Genomic DNA, 18,591 nt, shown 5'->3' on the forward strand with positions numbered 1-18,591 from the left:
TGTTCCCCGAGCCACTTAGTTATCACTTTTGCCTTATGGCAAGGTGCTCCATCATGCTGGAAAAGGCATTGTTCATCACCAAACTGTTCCTGGATGGTTGGGAGAAGTTGCTTTCGGAGGATGTGTTGGTACCATTCTTTATTCATGGCTGTGTTCTTAGGCAAAATTGTGAGTGAGCCCACTCCCTTGGCTGAGAAGCAACCCCACACATGAATGGTCTCAGGATGCTTTACTGTTGCCATGACACAGGACTGATGGTAGCGCTCACCTTGTCTTCTCCGGACAAGCTTTTTTCCAGATGCCCCAAACAATCGGAAAGGGGATTCATCAGAGAAAATGACTTTACCCCAGTCCTCAGCAGTCCAATCCCTGTAACTTTTGCAGAATATCAGTCTGTCCCTGATGTTTTTCCTGGAGATAAGTGGCGTCTTTGCTGCCCTTCTTGACACCAGGCCATCCTCCAAAAGTCTTCGCCTCACAGTGCGTGCAGATGCACTCACACCTGCCTACTACCATTCCTGAGCATGCTCTGTACAGGTGGTGCCCCGATCCCGCAGCTGAATCAAGTTTAGGAGACGTTGTGAAGCCTTCTTCACAACAATTGAACCGCTCTCCTTGAAGTTCTTGATGATCCGATAAAGGGTTGATTTAGGTACAATCTTACTGGCAGCAATATCCTCAAACCAATCGACATGCACTCAGTATCCAGTTTATAAGGTACAACCATCTAGTAGCAGGTCGGACCCCCCTTTGCCTTCAGAACAGCCTGAATTCTTCGGGGCATGGATTCTACAAGGTGTGGCATTCAAACATTGCTCATTTGGGATCAAGGGACCTAACTTGTGCCAGGAACACACTCCCCACACCATTACACCACCACCAGCTTGTAATGTTGACACCAGGCAGGATAGCGTCATGGACTCATGCTGCTTGCCCCAAATCCTGACTCTGCCATCAGCATGACGCAACAGGTACCGGGATTCGTCGTGCTAGGCAATGTGTTTCCCCTCCTCAATGTGCCCACTGGAGCCGCTTCTTCTTGTTTTTAGCTGATAGGAATTGAACTGGGTGTGGTCGTCTGCTGCAATATCCCATCCCTGACAATGACCGACGAGTTGTGTGTTCCGAGATGCAATTCTGCACACCATTTTTGTACTGCTCCTGTATTTTGTGGCCCACCTGTTAGCTTGCACGATTCTTGCCATTATCCTTCGACCTCTTTCATCAACTAACTGTTTTCGCCCCTAGGACTGCCGCTGACTGGATGTTTTTTGTTTGTCGCACCATTATCGCTAAAACCTAGACACCGTTGTGCGTGAAAATCCCAGCAGGCTCGACATTTCTAAGATACTGGAACAGGGGCGCTTGGCACCTACGATCAGACCACACTCAAAGTTGCTTAGGTCACTAGTTTTGCCCATTCTAACATTCAATCAAACAGTAACTGAACAGTCTAAATGAAAAAATCTACAACCCCATCCTTTAAACCTTTGTCTGATCATAACCGGACCGTAAACCCACTGTTTATGGCCACTGTCAAACGGGATTTCTTTCTTTTCATAGGGGCCATCTTTCTGGGCCACGTTCATTAAGTACCAAACAGAAGAAACGGACTGAAACAGGGAGGGGGACTACCTGAACTTGTCCAATGAGAAACATTTGTTTAGCTTTGTTTGCTACGGTGTACACTAATGAATACACCCCTGGTTGTAATCCTTCCAGGGAGCTGACGCCTGAGGACCAGATCGCCCTGCTCAAGTCAAGCGCCATCGAGGTGATCATGCTGCGCTCAAACCAGTCCTTCAACCTGGAGGATATGTCCTGGAGCTGTGGTGGGCCCGACTTCAAGTACTGCGTCACCGACGTCACTAAAGGTAAGACTGAGGCAGGCTAACACACACACCCTTTCTAACCATTGATGTTGCTGAAGGTGAGTGGAAAAGGATAGCACATACAGGTGCATACACACAACACACACAGATACACCTTTTCCAACTAGGAGTACGTACTCTAAAACGCTAAGACACTTGAGCAGCAGAGCCAGTCGGACCCGTCCACAGACCCCCAAGGCTTTCATTTGCTTTTCAAACAAGCCCAGGGTATTTTTACAGATCAACCAAAGAATATCACTCCTGACCTAGACTCTCTCACAAAGCGTTCCCCAATCTCAGTCCTGGGGACCCATTTATTCCCTAAATGTTTTGTATGTCAGCAATCAAGTTTTCATGATATATAACATTCAGAATAAAGAAATACAGCCACTGCGTTTTGCATTATGTGATGCAAAAACACTCCAATCTCTTTCATAAGTTCTTTAAACAATAACAGCTAAATCACAAACATTTCAGAAAATGTATATATAGGGTTTTGGAAATAAACTCTTCAAATAGAGATGATCAATAGTTACCAATTAAACAATTGATAACACATAAGCATACCTTTTGGTTGTGAAGTTAGCAGCCTCCTTTCTAGTTTCTGGATCATAACAAATGTAAAAAGGTGTTTATGATCCAGAAATTACAAACAGGAGGCCTGTTTCTTTATCTATCAATTAACACCTAACTAAAGTGAACTATATGTTTCCATCCATAACGCTATATCATGTATGATTTACTGTTAATACATTTCTCATCTTATGAAACCACACAAATGCTTAGTTAGGGAAACCATATATCAACAGTGATTAATTAGCTGGGCCCTTGTTATATTCACATTCGCATTACAGTCATTTAGCAGGCCCTCTTATCCAGAGAGACTTACAGGAGCAATTAGGGTTTACTGACCCAATCTCTTAACCACTAGCCTACCTGCCATCATCTAGGAGTGCTGATTTAGGATCAGTTATATCAGCTGATAACAATCACTGTTAGCTTAAAATAATCACAGTTAGCTGATAACAATCACTCTTAGCTGATAACAATCACTGTTAGCTTAAAATAATCATAGTTAGCTGATAACAATCACTGTTAGCTGATAACAATCACTGTTAGCTTAAAATAATCACTGTTAGCTGATAACAATCACTGTTAGCTGATAACAATCACTGTTAGCTGATAACAATCACTGTTAGCTGATAACAATCACTGTTAGCTGATAACAATCACTGTTAGCTGATAACAATCACTGTTCGTATACATAGACATATGATATATCACACACATGATATACAGTGCCTTCAGAAAGTATTCAGATCCCTTGACTTCTTCCACATGTTGTTACGTTACAGCCTTATTCTAAAATGGATTAAATCGTTTTTTCCCTCATCAATCTACACACAATAACCCATAATGACAAAGCAAAAACAGATTTTTTGAATTTTTGTTCAAATTTATGAACCCCCCGCAATATCACATTTACATAAGTATTCAGACCCTTTACTCAGTACTTTCTTGAAGCACCTTTGGCAGCGATTACAGACTAGTCTTCTTGGGTATGACGCTACAAGTTTGGACACCTCTATTTGGGGAGTTGCTCCCATTCTTCTCTGCAGATCCTCTCAAGCTCTGTCAGGTTGGATGGGGAGCGTTGATGCACAGCTATTTTGAGGTCTCTCCAGAGATGTTCGATCGGGTTCAAGTCCGGGCTCTGGCTGGCCCACTCAAGGACATTCAGAGGCTTTTCCCGAAGCCACTCCTCCTTTGTCTTGGCTGTGTGCTTAGGTTCGTTGTCCTGTTGGAAGGTGAACCTTCGCCCAAGTCTGAGGTCCTGAGCGCTCTGGAGCAGGATCTCTCTGTACTTTGCTCCATTAATCTTTGCCTCAATCCTGACTAGTCTCCCAGTCCCTCCCACTGAAAAACATCCCCACAGCATGATGCTGCCACCACCATGTTTCACAGTAGGGATGGTGTCAAGTTTCCTCCAGATGTGACGCTTGGCATTCAGGCCAGAGAATCTTGTATCTCATGGTCTGAGGTGCCTTTTGGAAAATTCCAAGCGGGCTGTCTTGAGCCTTTTACTGAGGAGTGGCTTCCGTCTGACCACTCTACCATAAAAGCCTGATTGGTGGAGTGCTGCAGAGATTGTTTTTCATCTGGAAGGTTCTCCCATCTCCACAGAGGAACTCTGGAGCTCTGTTAGAGTGACCATCGGGTTCTTGTTCACCTCCCTGACCAAGGCCCTTCTCCCCCGATTGCTCAGTTTGGCTGGGCGGCCAGCTCTAGGAAGAGTCTTGGTGGTTCCAAACTTTTTCCATTTAAGAATGTGGGAGGCCACTGTGTTCTTGGGGACCTTCAATGCTGCAGAAATGTTTTTCTGTCTCGGAGCTCTACTGACAATTCCTTGGACCTCATGGCTTGGTTTGTACTCTGACATGCACTGTCAACTGTGGGACCTTATATAGACAGGTGTGTGCCTTTCCAAATCATGTCCAATCAATTGAATTTACCAGAGATGGACTCCAATCAAGTTGTGGAAACATTTCAAGGATGATCAATGGAAACAAGGATGCACCTGAGCTCAATTTCAAGTCTCATAGCAAAGGGTCTGAATAGTTATGTAAATAAGGTATATCTATAAACCTTTTTCCCGCTTTGCCATCATGGGTTGTTGTGTATAAATGCTGAGTATTTTTATTTATTTAATCCATTTTAGAATAAGGCTGTAACATAACAAAATGTGGAAAAAGTCAAGGGGTCTGAATTCTTTCTGAAGGCACTGTACAGTACATAGTATAATAAGAATACATGTCTTATCTCGTGAAACCACACATCCTTAGGTTTCAGCAAGTATATAAAGATATATTGTGATTGCTATCTGATCTGATCAATGTGTATTTGTGTGTGTGTATGTATGGGTTGCCTCCTGCAGCGGGCCACACTCTGGAGCTGCTGGAGCCCCTGGTTAAATTCCAGGTGGGCCTTAAGAAACTCAACCTCCACGAGGAGGAACATGTGCTACTCATGGGCATCTGCCTCCTCTCCCCAGGTACACACTGTGTGTGTGTGTGTGTGTGTGTGTGTGTGTGTGTGTGTGTGTGTCATGAATTGTTTATGTGAGGATCAGTTCTCTTGTGGTAGACTGTTAAAATGTGTGTGAGTGTTTTTGTGTGTCTGTGCTGAAGTCAACACACTCCAGTCTCAGTGGCTGCTTACGCATATGTGTGTGAGTGTGTATCTTGTCCATTTATTTTCGTCAGTGTGGTTGATGATAACGTGTGCGTATACATGCATGGCGTGCCTGTGTTTGTACATGACATGGTATGAATCGATTTTGAACATTTGTGTGTATGTAGATTTCCCATTTACCGTTGGCTAAAATCTACATTCAAGTATGGCATGCCTGTTTTTGTACGTGACATAATATTAGCCTAATTGATGTATTTTGTCATGAAACCACACATATGCTTAGTTTTAGGTATAAGGATAACACACACTTTTTCTCATGGCTATGGGCTTTAAAGTCTTACCAGCCATGTCTACTCCCTTCCTTCAAATGTAAACACTGTCTTGTCAAGTCTTACCAGCCATGTCTACTCCCTTCCTTCAAATGTAAACACTGTCTTGTCAAGTCTTACCAGCCATGTCTACTCCCTTCCTTCAAATGTAAACACTGTCTTGTCAAGTCTTACCAGCCATGTCTACTCCCTTCCTTCAGATGTAAACACTGTCTTGTCAAGTCTTACCAGCCATGCCTACTCCCTTCCTTCAAATGTAAACACTGTCTTGTCAAGTCTTACCAGCCATGTCTACTCCCTTCCTTCAAATGTAAACACTGTCTTGTCAAGTCTTACCAGCCATGTCTACTCCCTTCCTTCAGATGTAAACACTGTCTTGTCAAGTCTTACCAGCCATGCCTACTCCCTTCCTTCAAATGTAAACACTGTCTTGTCAAGTCTTACCAGACATGTCTACTCCCTTCCTTCAAATGTAAACACTGTCTTGTCAAGTCTTACCAGCCATGTCTACTCCCTTCCTTCAAATGTAAACACTGTCTTGTATGGTGCTGGAGATGATGAATATGACGTTCAAAAGGGATGAAGTGTCCCTTTGAAGTCTTACCGCCTATGTCCTCCCTCCATTCACATAATAGACACTGTGGTGCTGGAGATGAGACATAAAGTTTTAACATCTGTGTCTCCCTCCCTGCAGACCGTCCTGGCGTGCAGGACCACGGGCGCATCGAGGCACTGCAGGACCGTCTGTCGGAGACGCTGCAGGCCTACATCCGGCTGCACCACCCGGGCGGCCGCCTGGTGTACGCTAGGATGATCCAGAAGCTGGCGGACCTGCGCAGCCTGAACGAGGAGCACTCCAAGCAGTACCGCTCGCTGTCCTTCCAGCCAGAGCACAGCATGCAGCTCACCCCGCTGGTGCTGGAGGTGTTCGGCAGCGAGGTCTCCTAAATTAACACATTTTGGTGATCTTTGACCTTTCATGGAGGTGGAGAGGTGGACGAAAGGTCATAGGAGGGGTGGGAGGAGGGTATGAGGTGGGAGCTATAGGAACGTGGTTAGACGTGTTATGGATGGTGTGAGTGTTAGTTTGTGAGGAGAGATTGAGGGAGGGAGATGGTGTGGGGGCTGGGGGGGGGGTCGGTGGGTGGGTGGGTGGTTGGGTGCAAGGGGGGATACGGAAGTGTGTGTGTTAGTAATTTCCCTGCCCTGCCGTGTGTGTGTGTGTGTGTGTGTGTGTGTGTGTGTGTGTGTGTGTGTGTGTGTGTGTGTGTGTGTGTGTGTGTGTGTGTGTGTGTGTGTGTGTGTGTGTGTGTGTGTGCCTTCGGTAGGTCAGACTCAGCGACCTGAGACTGGGTACATGTTCCAGCTGTTGACTGGCACATGCAACGTGATGGCAATTGAATGATACAAACAGCAGAATTTACTTCAGAACCATACATACATGGAAATTCTGCTTATATTTGACATAAAAACAGTATTGCATCTTGTATACCGGTATATACAGTGCATTGTGTGCTTTTTGTGCGTGTCATGCAAGTGCTGCTTTATGCATGGCAGTGTATGATTGCACACAGTCACACAAGCCTACTCACTCACTAATACAGTCAATCATTACGTTGGAGCTACCTCTGATTTTGTTTTGTTTTTGTATTCACAAATACCTTTCTGTTCACAAATACACAGCATAGATCCTTAAAAATGCATGAGGACATTTAAATCCAGGATAGCTATTTGATGCTAGAGTGTCACAAGGGCAAGAACAGTACCATAAAGCATTTCCATTTGTTTCTCCATTTGTTCCTCTTGTTATTCTGCTCAATGGCTTTCCTCAAGGGCAAGTGTGTGTGTGTATGTATACGCCACAAAACACGCTCCCATTCATCTCTGCCAAACGTATTGGCCGTGTTCGAGAGCATCAAAAGAGTGAACATGGGTAAATTGTGACTGACTGATCTACAAATAATATTGAGTAGTTATTTATGACGCAAGGTGATTTGTAGATCAGTCAATCATGACTTCATTTGAAGACGGCTGCAATGTCGAATGCGCCCATTGTCTATGTTCTCAAAGCTTCCGGTCTGCTACGAGTGTCGCCTTGTGACGCATTCTATGAGCACACTTTTCACCATTTGTGCTATCATCTAGGAATTGATGAAGGAAACGTATACACTATACAGCATACAGAATATTTTCTGTAACCCGGAACTAGTTTGGTTGTGGAGTAGTGTGTGGGGGGCTGTGGTTGTTTAGCCACTAAAGCAAGCTGTCAATCAAACCAAGCCAGAGCTCTGGTTGGTTAGTTTCTTTGTTTCTTGGAGAAGGGGCGGGGGAAGAATTATGATAGCTGCAAATAAATGTAGCTGCAAATTCTATGTATCCCAAACACTATTAGACCACCTGCACTCAAGTGTATCTATTAAAGTATGTCTATGTTTAAGTTTTATCACCGTTTTCAAAGGGCTACAATGCCAAAATGTGATTGGAAATGCATAGTTAGGCCGGTTACCCTACTGGCTACGTCTTATAGCCACAATCCCTGTGAGTAATCTGGACAGCATCTTAAAACAATTACATGAATTGTTCATTTTTTCCCTCATATGTAGACTACAGTTTTTAGTACGTGGAGTGTTTCAAAGCTGCTTGTTCTCAATCTCTCCACATATTTCACTCCTTTAATTTCCGACTGCGATGTGGAATTATTTGAAAAGAATTTCTTGAGGACTCGGATGGACTGTTTTCTGTTTTGTTTTTTGACATGTCCGAGTCCTCCGGTTTGATGTTGTATGCTGCGCAGCCCTCCAGTGGCTGCATCCTGTAAATACTATGTATCAATACAATAACCGCAGCTGTACATAGGGCTACATACACAGTTTATTAGGTACACCCATCTAGTACCCCTCTTTGCCTCCAGAACAGTTGAATTATTTGGGGCATGCTACAAGTTGTCGGAAACGTTCCACAGCGATGTTGTTCCATGCTGACGAGATGGCATCACGCTGTTGCTGCAGATTTGTAAGAGCAGCCCGTTCCAAAGATGCTCTATTGGGTTGAGGTCTGGGGGCTGTGCAGGCCAACTCGCTGTCATGTTCCTAGCGATCTTTTTCCACTCTTCAATTGTCCAGCGTTGGTGACCGCGTGCCTACTGGAGCCGCTTCTTCTTGTTCTTAGCTGATAGGAGTGGAACCCGGTGTGGTCGACTGCTGCAATAGCTCATCTGTGACAAGGATTGACGAGTTGTGCTTTCCGCGATGCCGTTCTGCACACCACTGTTGTACTGCACTGTTATTTGTCTGTTTGTGGCCCGCCTGTTAGCTTGCACGATTCTTGCCATTCTCTTTCAACCTCTCTTTCGACTGAGTTGTTTTTGCCAACGGGACTGCTGATGACTGGATGTTTTATGTTTGTCACACCATTCTCTGTAAAAGCCTAGACACTGTCGTGCATGAAAAGCCCAGGAGGGTGGCAATTTCTGAGATACTGGATCCGGCGTGCCTGGCTCCAACGATCAGGGTAGCCGACGGCAGGGTAGCCTAGTGGTTAGAGCATTGGACTAGTAACCGAAAGGTTGCAAGTTCAAACCCCCGAGCTGACAAGGTACAAATCTGTCGTTCTGCCCCTGAACAGGCAGTTAACCCATTGTTCCTAGGCCGTCATTGAAAATAAGAATTTGTTCTTAACTGACTTCAAGTTAAACAATACCACACTCAAAGTCACTTAGGTCACTCATTTTAACATTCAATGGAACAGTAACTGAATGCCTCGATGCCTGTCTGCCAGCTTTATATAGCAAGCCACGGCCATGTGACCACTGTCTGTGGGAGCTAGGTGGTGTACCTAATAAATTAGCCGGTGAGTGTAGATATTAATACTACTAACTCTTAGTAAGGAAATTCTTGGATTATATATGCAAACAACATGATATTGATGACCGTGTTTTACGACTTATTTTCACTTTCTCTCTCTGAAATACTATGCTTTCTCAACTTTGTATATATACTGAACAAAAATATAAACGCATGCAACATGCAACATGCAACAATTTCAAAGATTTTACTGAGTTACGTATAAGGAACTCATAACAATTTAAATCAATAAATTAGGCCCTAAAATATGCTTTTCAACTGACTGGGCATTGGTGCAGCCATGGGTGGGCCTGGGAGGGCATAGGCCCGCCCACCTGGAAGACAAGCCCACACACTAGGGAGCCAGGCCCAGCCACAAAATGGCTTTATTACAGACAGAAATACTCCTCATCAGGCTGTTTAATTAGCTTCTTCATATGCCACACCGGTCAGGTGGATGGATTATCTTGGCAAGGGAGAAATGCTCACTAACGGGGATGTAAACAAATTTGTGCACAGAATTTGAGAGAAATAAGCTTTTTCTGCATATGGAACATTTCTGGGATTATTTATTTTACTCATAAAACATGGGACCAACACTTTAACACGTTGTTTTTATATTTTTGTTAAGTATATAAAGATGGATCTATATATGTTTAGGTGGGGACGAGTGAGTGATTGGCAATGCCTAGTGGCCTAATCTCCAAATCAAATTAATGAACCTATTGACTAAGGTTGTGTCGTTGATGGACGTTTGACATCTTTGGTTAATCATTTGGGAGAATGAGGATGTTCTACAAGCTAAATATACAGTGCTGCTCTCTAATATAAGCCATATGGAGGGAGAGAAAAACAAACAAAGCTAGTTTAAAGAAATGTCCCTCGTATTGATGGGGGGATGGACATACACAGTTTATATATTTAGAATGTGTATTTCTATGGCTCAAATATTCTATTAGACATGTATAGAGTAGAACCGACTCCTATGCTTTCAATCATCTCATTCCCTTGTCCATACAAGAGCCTTGTGTGATAAGGACACCGAAGTGGGTGCAACATGTTGGCTGCGCTTAAATCCAATCTATTATTATTAACTATTTAGTCTACTCTACAGAGTACTTAAAGGCCGTCATGGATACGATAGTCTTTAGGGGGAACCCGTTGACCACAATGAATGTCCTATCACCTGTTCTAAAGAAATGTCCCTCGTATTGATGGGGCTACTTTCTAAATGTAACCTACTCCGTCCTTACACAGCTCTCTGGTCTTGGCCATTGTGGAGAGGTTGGAGTCTGTTTGATTGAGTGTGTGGACAGGTGTCTTTTATACAGGTAACGAGTTCAAACAGGTGCAGTTAATACAGGTAACGAGTGGAGAACAGGAGGGCTTCTTAAAGAAAAACTAACAGGTCTGTGAGAGCCGGAATTCTTACTGGTTGGTAGGTGATCAAATACTTATGTCATGCAATAAAATGCAAATTAATTACTTAAAAATCATACAATGTGATTTTCTGGATTTTTGTTTTAGATTCCGTCTCTCACAGTTGAAGTGTACCTATGATAACAATTACAGACCTCTGCATGCTTTGTAAGTAGGAAAACCTGCAAAATCGTCAGTGTATCAAATACTTGTTCTCCCCACTGTAGCTCTTTGTGTATTGATTTTCATTATGTACAGTGCCTTCGGAAACATTTTGTTAGGTTACATCCTTACTCTAAATTAAAGAATGAAAACTATTTTTTTGTGTCAAATCGCCTATTGGCAACCCATCCCTTATGAGATTAATTGACACATAAACAAACATTACAATAATTCACTAACGTAATTAAATTATAATTCTTCTTCCGGTGTTCTCTGCATTGCGCATCGCATAAAGAATGAAAAAATGTAAGGTAAAAATCAATACATAATAGTAAATATGGTTGTCCAAACAATAATTATATCCCTAGAGCAGTAAAAGAAGACACATACATGCATACAGTTGAAGTCGGAAGTTTACATACACCTTAGCCAAATACATTTAAACTCAGTTTTTCACAATTCCTGACATTTAATCCTAGTAAAAATTCCCTGTTTTAGGTCAGTCACCACTTTATTTTAAGAATGTGAAATGTTAGAATAATAGTAGAGAGAATGATTTATTTCAGCTTTTATTTCTTTCATCACATTCCCAGTGCGTCAGAAGTTTACATACACTCAATTAGTATTTGGTAGCATTGCCTTTAAATTGTTTAACTTGGGTCAAACGTTTTGGGTAGCCTTCCACAAGCTTCCAAATTGGGTGAATTTTGGCCCATTCCTCCTGACAGAGCTGGTGTAACTGAGTCAAGTTTGTAGGCCTCCTTGCTCACACACACTTTTTAAGTTCTGCCCACAAATGTTCTATATGATTGAGGTCAGGGCTTTGTGATGGTCCCTCCAATGGCTTGCCTTTTTTGTCCTTAGGCCATTTTGCCTCAACTTTGCAGTTGCAAACCGTAGTCTGGCTTTTTTATGGCGGTTTTGGAGCAGTGGCTTCTTCCTTGCTGAGCAGCCTTTCAGGTTATGTCGATATTGGACTCTTTTTACTGTGGATATAGATACTTTTGTACCCGTTTCCTCCGGCGTCTTCACAAGGTCCTTTGCTGTTGTTCTGGGATTGATTTGCACTTTTCGCACCAAAGTACATTCATCTATAGGAGACAAAACGCGTCTCCTTCCTGAGCAGTATGACGGCTGTGTGGTCCCATGGGGTTTGTACTTGCGTACTATTGTTTGTACAGATGAACGTGGTACCTTCAGGTGTTTGGAAATTGCTCCAAAGGACAAACCAGACTTGTGGAGGTCGCCAATTTTTTTTTTAAGGTCTTGTCTGATTTCTTTTGATTTTCCAATGATGTCAAGGAAATAAGCACTGAGTTTAAAGATAGGCCTTGAAATCCATCCACAGGTACACCTCCAATTGACTCAAATGATGTCAATTAGCCTATCAGAAGCTTCTAAAGCCATGACATAATTTTCCATTCTGTTTAAAGGCACAGTCAACTTAGTGTATGTAAACTTCTGACCCACTGGAATAGTGATACAGTGAGTAAGTGAAATAATCTGTCTGTAAACAATTGTTGGGGAAATTACTTGTGTCATGCACAAAGTAGATGTCCTAACCGACTTTTAATGACTCCAACCTAAGTGTATGTAAACTTCCGACTTTAACTGTACATACACACATACTGTATATACATGCAAACACACACACACACACACACACACACACACACACACACACACACACACACACACACACACACACACACACACACACACACACACACACACAGCATACATAACGTGTACAGATCAATGAATATAGAAAAAAGTAAACAGAATGCATTGGAACCCAGTCTGGCACAAAGAGGAGATTCCTGTGGGAGACAAGGCTATACACAATCTATATACACATGTACCATTTACCACATAGAAGATTCATGTGGGAGACAAGCCTTTACACAATCTATATACACACGCACCATTTACCACATAGAAGATTCATGTGGGAGACAAGCCTTTACACAATCTATATACACACGTACCATTTACCACATAGAAGATTCATATGGGAGACAAGCCTTTACACAATCTATATACACACGTACCATTTACCACATAGAATTGATTACATCGTTTTTTCCCCCTCATCAATTTACACACAATACCCCATAATGACAAAGCAAAAACAGGTTTTTAGAAATGTTAACAAATTTCTTAAAAATATAACATTTGCATAAGTATTCAGACCATTTACTCAGTAAATCAAATCAAATCAAATTTATTTATATAGCCCTTCGTACATCAGCTGATATCTCAAAGTGCTGTACAGAAACCCAGCCTAAAACCCCAAACAGCAAGCAATGCAGGTGTAGAAGCACAGTACTTTGTTGGAGCACCTTTTGCAGCGATTACAGTCTTGTGTCTTCTTTTGTCTGACGCTACAAACTTGGCACACATGTATTTGGGGAATTTCTCGCATTCTTCTCTGCAGATCCTCTCAAGCTCTGTCAGGTTGGACAGGGAGCGTTGTTTTCAGGTTTCTCCAGAGATGTTCGATCGGGTTCAACTCTGGGTTCTGGCTGGGCCTCTCAAGGACATTCAGAGACTTGTCCCGAAGCCACTCCTGCCTTGTCTTGGCTGTGTGCTTAGGTTCGTTGTCCTGTTGGAAGGTGAACCTTTGACCCAGTCTGAGGTTCTGAATGCTCTGTAGCAGGTTTTCATCAAGGATCTCTCTGTAATTTGCTCCATTCATCTTTGCCTCGATCCTGACTTGTCTCCCTTGCCGCTGAAAAACATCCCCAGAGCATGATGCTGCCACCCCCATGCTTCATCGTAGGGATGTTGCCAGGTTTCCTCCAGACGTTACGCTTGGCATTCAGTCCAAAGAGTTCAATCTTGGTTTCATCAGACCAGAGAATCTTGTTTCTCATGGTCTGAGAGTCTTTAGGTGCCTTTTGCCAAACTCCCAAGCTGGCTGTCATATGCATTTTACTGAGGAGTGGCTTCCGTCTGGACACTACCATAAAGGCCTGATTGGTGGAGTGCTGCAGAGATGCTTGTCCTTCTGGAAGGTTCTCCCATCTCCACAGAAGAACTCTAGAGCTCTGTCAGAGTGACCATCGGGTTCTTGGTCACCTCCCTCACCAAGGCCCTTCTCCCCCAATTGCTCAGTTTGGCCGGGTGGCCAGCTCTAAGAAGAATCTTTGTGGTTCCAAACTTCTTCCATTTAAGAATGTTGGAGGCCACCGTGTTCTTAGGGACCTTCAATGCTGCAGACATTTTTTGGTACCCTTCCCCAGATCTGTGCCTCAACACAATCCTGTCTCAGAGCTCTACCAACAACTTCTTCGACCTCACAGCTTGGTTTTTGCTCTTACATACATTGTAAACTGTGGGACCTTATATAGACGGTTATGTGCCTTTCCAAATCATGTCCAATCAATTGAATTTACCAAAGGTGGACTCCAAACAAGTTGTAGAAACATCTCAAGTATGATCAATGGGAACAGGATGCACCTGAGCTCAATTTCGTTCCTCATAGCAAAGGGTCTGAATATTTATGTGAATAAGGTATGTCTGTTTGTTATTTTTAATGCATTTGCACACATTTCTAAAAACCTGTTTTCACTTTGTCATTATGGTGTGTTGTGTGTAGATTGCTGAGGATTTTCTTTTATTTAATACATTTTAGAATAAGGCTGTAATGTAACCAAATGTAGACAAATTCAAGGGGTCTGAATACTTTCCCTAAGGCACTGTAAGTATAAGACTTGGTTATCATGTAAGTGCCACAGGGCAGGATGTTGTCACAAATCTCCCTTTAGAGAAGTACAGGGTAAGGAGAGGTCTCTCTCTCTCTCTCAGGTCTGGTTTTGTACAGTTATAGCTGCTCAATATTCAGTCAAATGTAGTGGATTTTCCAAAACACTTTATGAAGAAAAGGCCTAATGTGTCTTCATGACCTACAGTCAGTTTTTTTCAACTCCAGACATTTCAAAAGCTGTTCAATAGCAGTAATTATGAGTTGAAGAACAAAAGCAAAATCAGAATTTAAAAAAAGCAATTTTATGTCATTAGTCTTGGTTAAGCATTTTTTATTTTCATTCATCGGTTTAGAACGTCTACATTTTTGTGACATTTTGATCGAACTCCAAACTGGAACGTAGGAACCATTAATGAAATGAAATTAAACTAGAACTTGGATCATTTAGAGTTTTTACAGTCTCTTTTCCTTACTTGTTTATTTATCTATATCAAACGGGGCGAATACCTAGAATACAGGGTGTGGTACACTAGCATCAGCTAGCATAACGGTCAATTTTTTTTGTTTTAGAGTGTGTTCTTTTATAAAGGTTGTACAAAGCAATTACGAATCCAGTTTGAGAAATGAATTGAAATGTAACTCACAAAAAAATAATATACATTTTTTTGATCGAGTGAGATTTGCCTTTCAATACATTTTCAGAATGTGAAAGGGATCGATATACTGTACAGTACCATTGATATTCACGTGTAGGTTTTTTTTCGTCAAACATTAAAAGGAGTGTCCACAATGGATGTACACAACAATGATCTACCTCTTTTAGCTACAGATTATGCTTTAGCATTAAAGGAGTTTCCTCTGTTTTTACTTTTGTAATATGTGTTGGTATTTATTGCTGTCTAATGAATCAATGATTACCTCAAAGATGTCTCACCATGCAGACTGGGAGACTATACAGCTAATGAAGTCATTGGTAGTTTTTTTTGTACAATATTTTTTTACTAAAAACATTGCCTTTTTTTAAAGTAACGAACAAACACCCACCAGAGGTTGTGTTTTAATTGTGCCTGCATTCTGACCAATGGGGGTCCAGGCTGGGTTCTGGTCGACCGGGGTTGTGTTTCATTCTAATACGTGGTTTCCTCCCTTTTTCTCTTAGTTCACTCGCGTTTCGCCCATCTGATACAACTGGGTAGTTGTATGTAAGGAATACCTCCACCTGGTTTCCGCCATATTCAGCTTACAGTGAACAAGGACAGAAGGGAGGGAGCAACTTCCTGGAATGAAACGCTACGAGAGACTTAATTGTGACCTCTGTATAGAGGGGTCATGAGTCGTATGGTTTCGGTCGGAGAGTTGATGCGTCTGCTCCTCTTGGTACAGTTGGCATGGTCTTTGCCCTTACTAGATGTTTCTCACTCTGTCCCCTATCCATCTCTCTTTCCTTCTTTCCCTCTATCAGCTACTAAGTTTTCTCCACTCTCATATCCCCCAACCCACCTTTTTAGAGTAAACTCTTCTGTATAGATCTTATTTTCAGGAAAGGGCAGAAGTTCTGACAGGACAAAGATCAGTATCCATGTAATGCTGCTTTTATCAAGAGCATCACAGATCGATCAGTGTGTTGTTATTCTTACTAACATTGGCAAGGTTGGGTATCGCCCAGCAGATATATGCTAACCAGGACATGTGAGGCCACAGTGTCTGTCGTGTTATGTAATTTTTTAAGCCAAGTAGTTTAGGTTGGTATAAAGCTATAGGAAGCTGGTTCTAGAAAAGCAAATTCCTATTTGAACAATGTAGACTTGAGGAGGTTGATGTCCATTTATTGACTTTGATTAAACCACTTTAATCTATCAATGAGGCGGCAAGTATTGTGTAATATTAATCACCAGCTACTCCACTTTCCAACATAAAGGCACTTTTCTTCTTTTTTTTGACCAGACACTCTAAGTCTTTGAGCATACTCCCTCTGGTGAACTGGATGTGCACCTTTTGGTTGACATTGCTCAGTAAGTACCACTTTAAGATGCTACTAATATCTGTGAATACAGTTTTTGAATAGTTTTTGACAATGCTTCCTACCATCTTTCCAACTAACTGTCTCGATTTTGACAGTTTGTATTCAAACCGAACTTTAAAAAATAAAAATGTGTCCAGCAAAAGCAGTCAGATTGATAATCAGTTGTCGTGCTAGCTATTGGAGGTATGTAGACCTCACTAGACATCAAATCGATATAAACTAATGCAAATAATAGTACCAAAGTGACCTGCATGCACAAATAATTCCTTTTTCACAATGAAAATGGGGGAATTGGCTCCCATGTACTCATCACGCTACACTTTGGATTACAGGGCAGGGAGTGAAAGGAGTTCAGATTAGCTAGCTTTGTGTTACCTATGTATTAGCTATAGATATTGACAGCCAGCAGACACTGTGGTCCCTCGGAGCCTGAGTTGAGTGCCTATATGAACCTTGTAACGACTGGAGAGTGTTTCGCAAAGCAAAATTAGAAAGTTAGCAAACTAGCTTTTCCAAGTATCTTTTCCAAGTATCGTAAAACAACTCAAATTTGTTCTTGATTCTCGAGACAGCTAATTTCAAAGATTGGTCAATAGTACTTCCTTACCTATTATTCTTGCAGCTAACTGCGATTCTACTTTACCGATCTTTGTGGGCAAGAAAATCTAGTTGAAGAAGAATTGTTAAACTAAAATGTTAGATTGTTAAATGAAAAATTCCTGTTTTTAACACACTGCACCACTTCACATGGAAAGCCAGAAACAACAGAAGCATTGTTTGTAACACAATGCATACATTTGGATGAATATGCTCTACATGAATGCCTGTCCATTTCAGCATTTATATGGCTGCAATTATCAAAGTAATTCATCTAATTTCTTGCAATGTATATTTGAGTTTTTATTTCATTTAAGATATGTTTTTCTTTCTATTACAACAGATATTATAAGTTGGTGTTTATGTAATGTTTTTTTTGTCAGATGTTTTGCAAATCAAATAATAAACAACTGTGTAGTGTTGTGTGTCTGTTTGATGTTTACTGTATGCATGGATGGATTTAATATAAATTAAACACCCATGTTCAATTGTTTCAACACACAGTGCTACATGAGTGAATAGTCTGGTCAGTACAACTAAAATACAATTACAGTAGAAACACAGAGATGACTATCAACTGAATGGGTGGTATCGAAACATGATTTATCAAACACTAAAAAGTTCTATAAAATAGTATGAAAAAACAGATCTCATGTGGTGAAATAGTATACAAGCAGTGTACCAAACTATTGTGGTGGCAACTTTATCCAGTGTTTTAGTGAAATCACACCAATGTGGGGAACTCCTATTTAATAGTCTTCATACACATTTCAGTTGAGAACCATAGTGTAAAGTATTATTGGAATAGTTCATCTATGTGTGTTTGATTTAGCGAAGATTCATGGGGAAGACTGCAAGGTGGCAGAATTACTGTACAGACTACTTATCTGAATACTTAAAAAAGACAACTGACATTTTTTTAATTGCTACATCCATTTTTGGACTTCTAAATTAGTTATTGATTATTGAAGAATATTACTTATACAGTGCCTTGCGAAAGTATTCGGCCCCCTTGAACTTTGCGACCTTTTGCCACATTTCAGGCTTCAAACATAAAGATATAAAACTGTATTTTTTGTGTGAAGAATCAACAACAAGTGGGACACAATCATGAAGTGGAACGACATTTATTGGATATTTCAAACTTTTTTAACAAATCAAAAACTGAAAAATTGGGCGTGCAAAATTATTCAGCCCCCTTAAGTTAATACTTTGTAGCGCCACCTTTTTCTGCGATTACAGCTGTAAGTCGCTTGGGGTATGTCTCTATCAGTTTTGCACATCGAGAGACTGACATTTTTTCCCATTCCTCCTTGCAAAACAGCTCGAGCTCAGTGAGGTTGGATGGAGAGCAGTTTTCAGTTCTTTCCACAGATTCTCGATTGGATTCAGGTCTGGACTTTGACTTGGCCATTCTAACACCTGGATATGTTTATTTTTGAACCAT

General features: G+C 41.5%; 1 protein-coding gene across 4 annotated transcripts in view; it reads left to right on the forward strand.

Moving 5' to 3' along the window:
• LOC116374233 (vitamin D3 receptor B-like) overlaps positions 1-17,569 on the forward strand; it is a 100,321-nt gene extending 82,752 nt beyond the window's left edge. For 3 of the 4 annotated variants that reach the window (XM_031825633.1, XM_031825634.1, XM_031825636.1), the window contains 4 exons: positions 1,723-1,874; positions 4,807-4,923; positions 6,087-6,331; positions 15,684-17,569. In XM_031825633.1, the coding sequence (XP_031681493.1) occupies positions 1,723-1,874; positions 4,807-4,923; positions 6,087-6,331; positions 15,684-15,707 (538 nt within the window). In that variant the 3' untranslated portion in view covers positions 15,708-17,569. Of the gene's footprint in view, positions 1-1,722; positions 1,875-4,806; positions 4,924-6,086; positions 6,341-15,683 lie in introns of those variants that run through there. The other variant, XM_031825635.1, reaches the window with a different exon arrangement.
• Positions 17,570-18,591: the final 1,022 nt, after the last annotated feature.

This window comes from Oncorhynchus kisutch, linkage group LG5, assembly GCF_002021735.2.
Source record: "Oncorhynchus kisutch isolate 150728-3 linkage group LG5, Okis_V2, whole genome shotgun sequence".
Classification (NCBI taxonomy): Eukaryota; Metazoa; Chordata; class Actinopteri; order Salmoniformes; family Salmonidae; genus Oncorhynchus; species Oncorhynchus kisutch.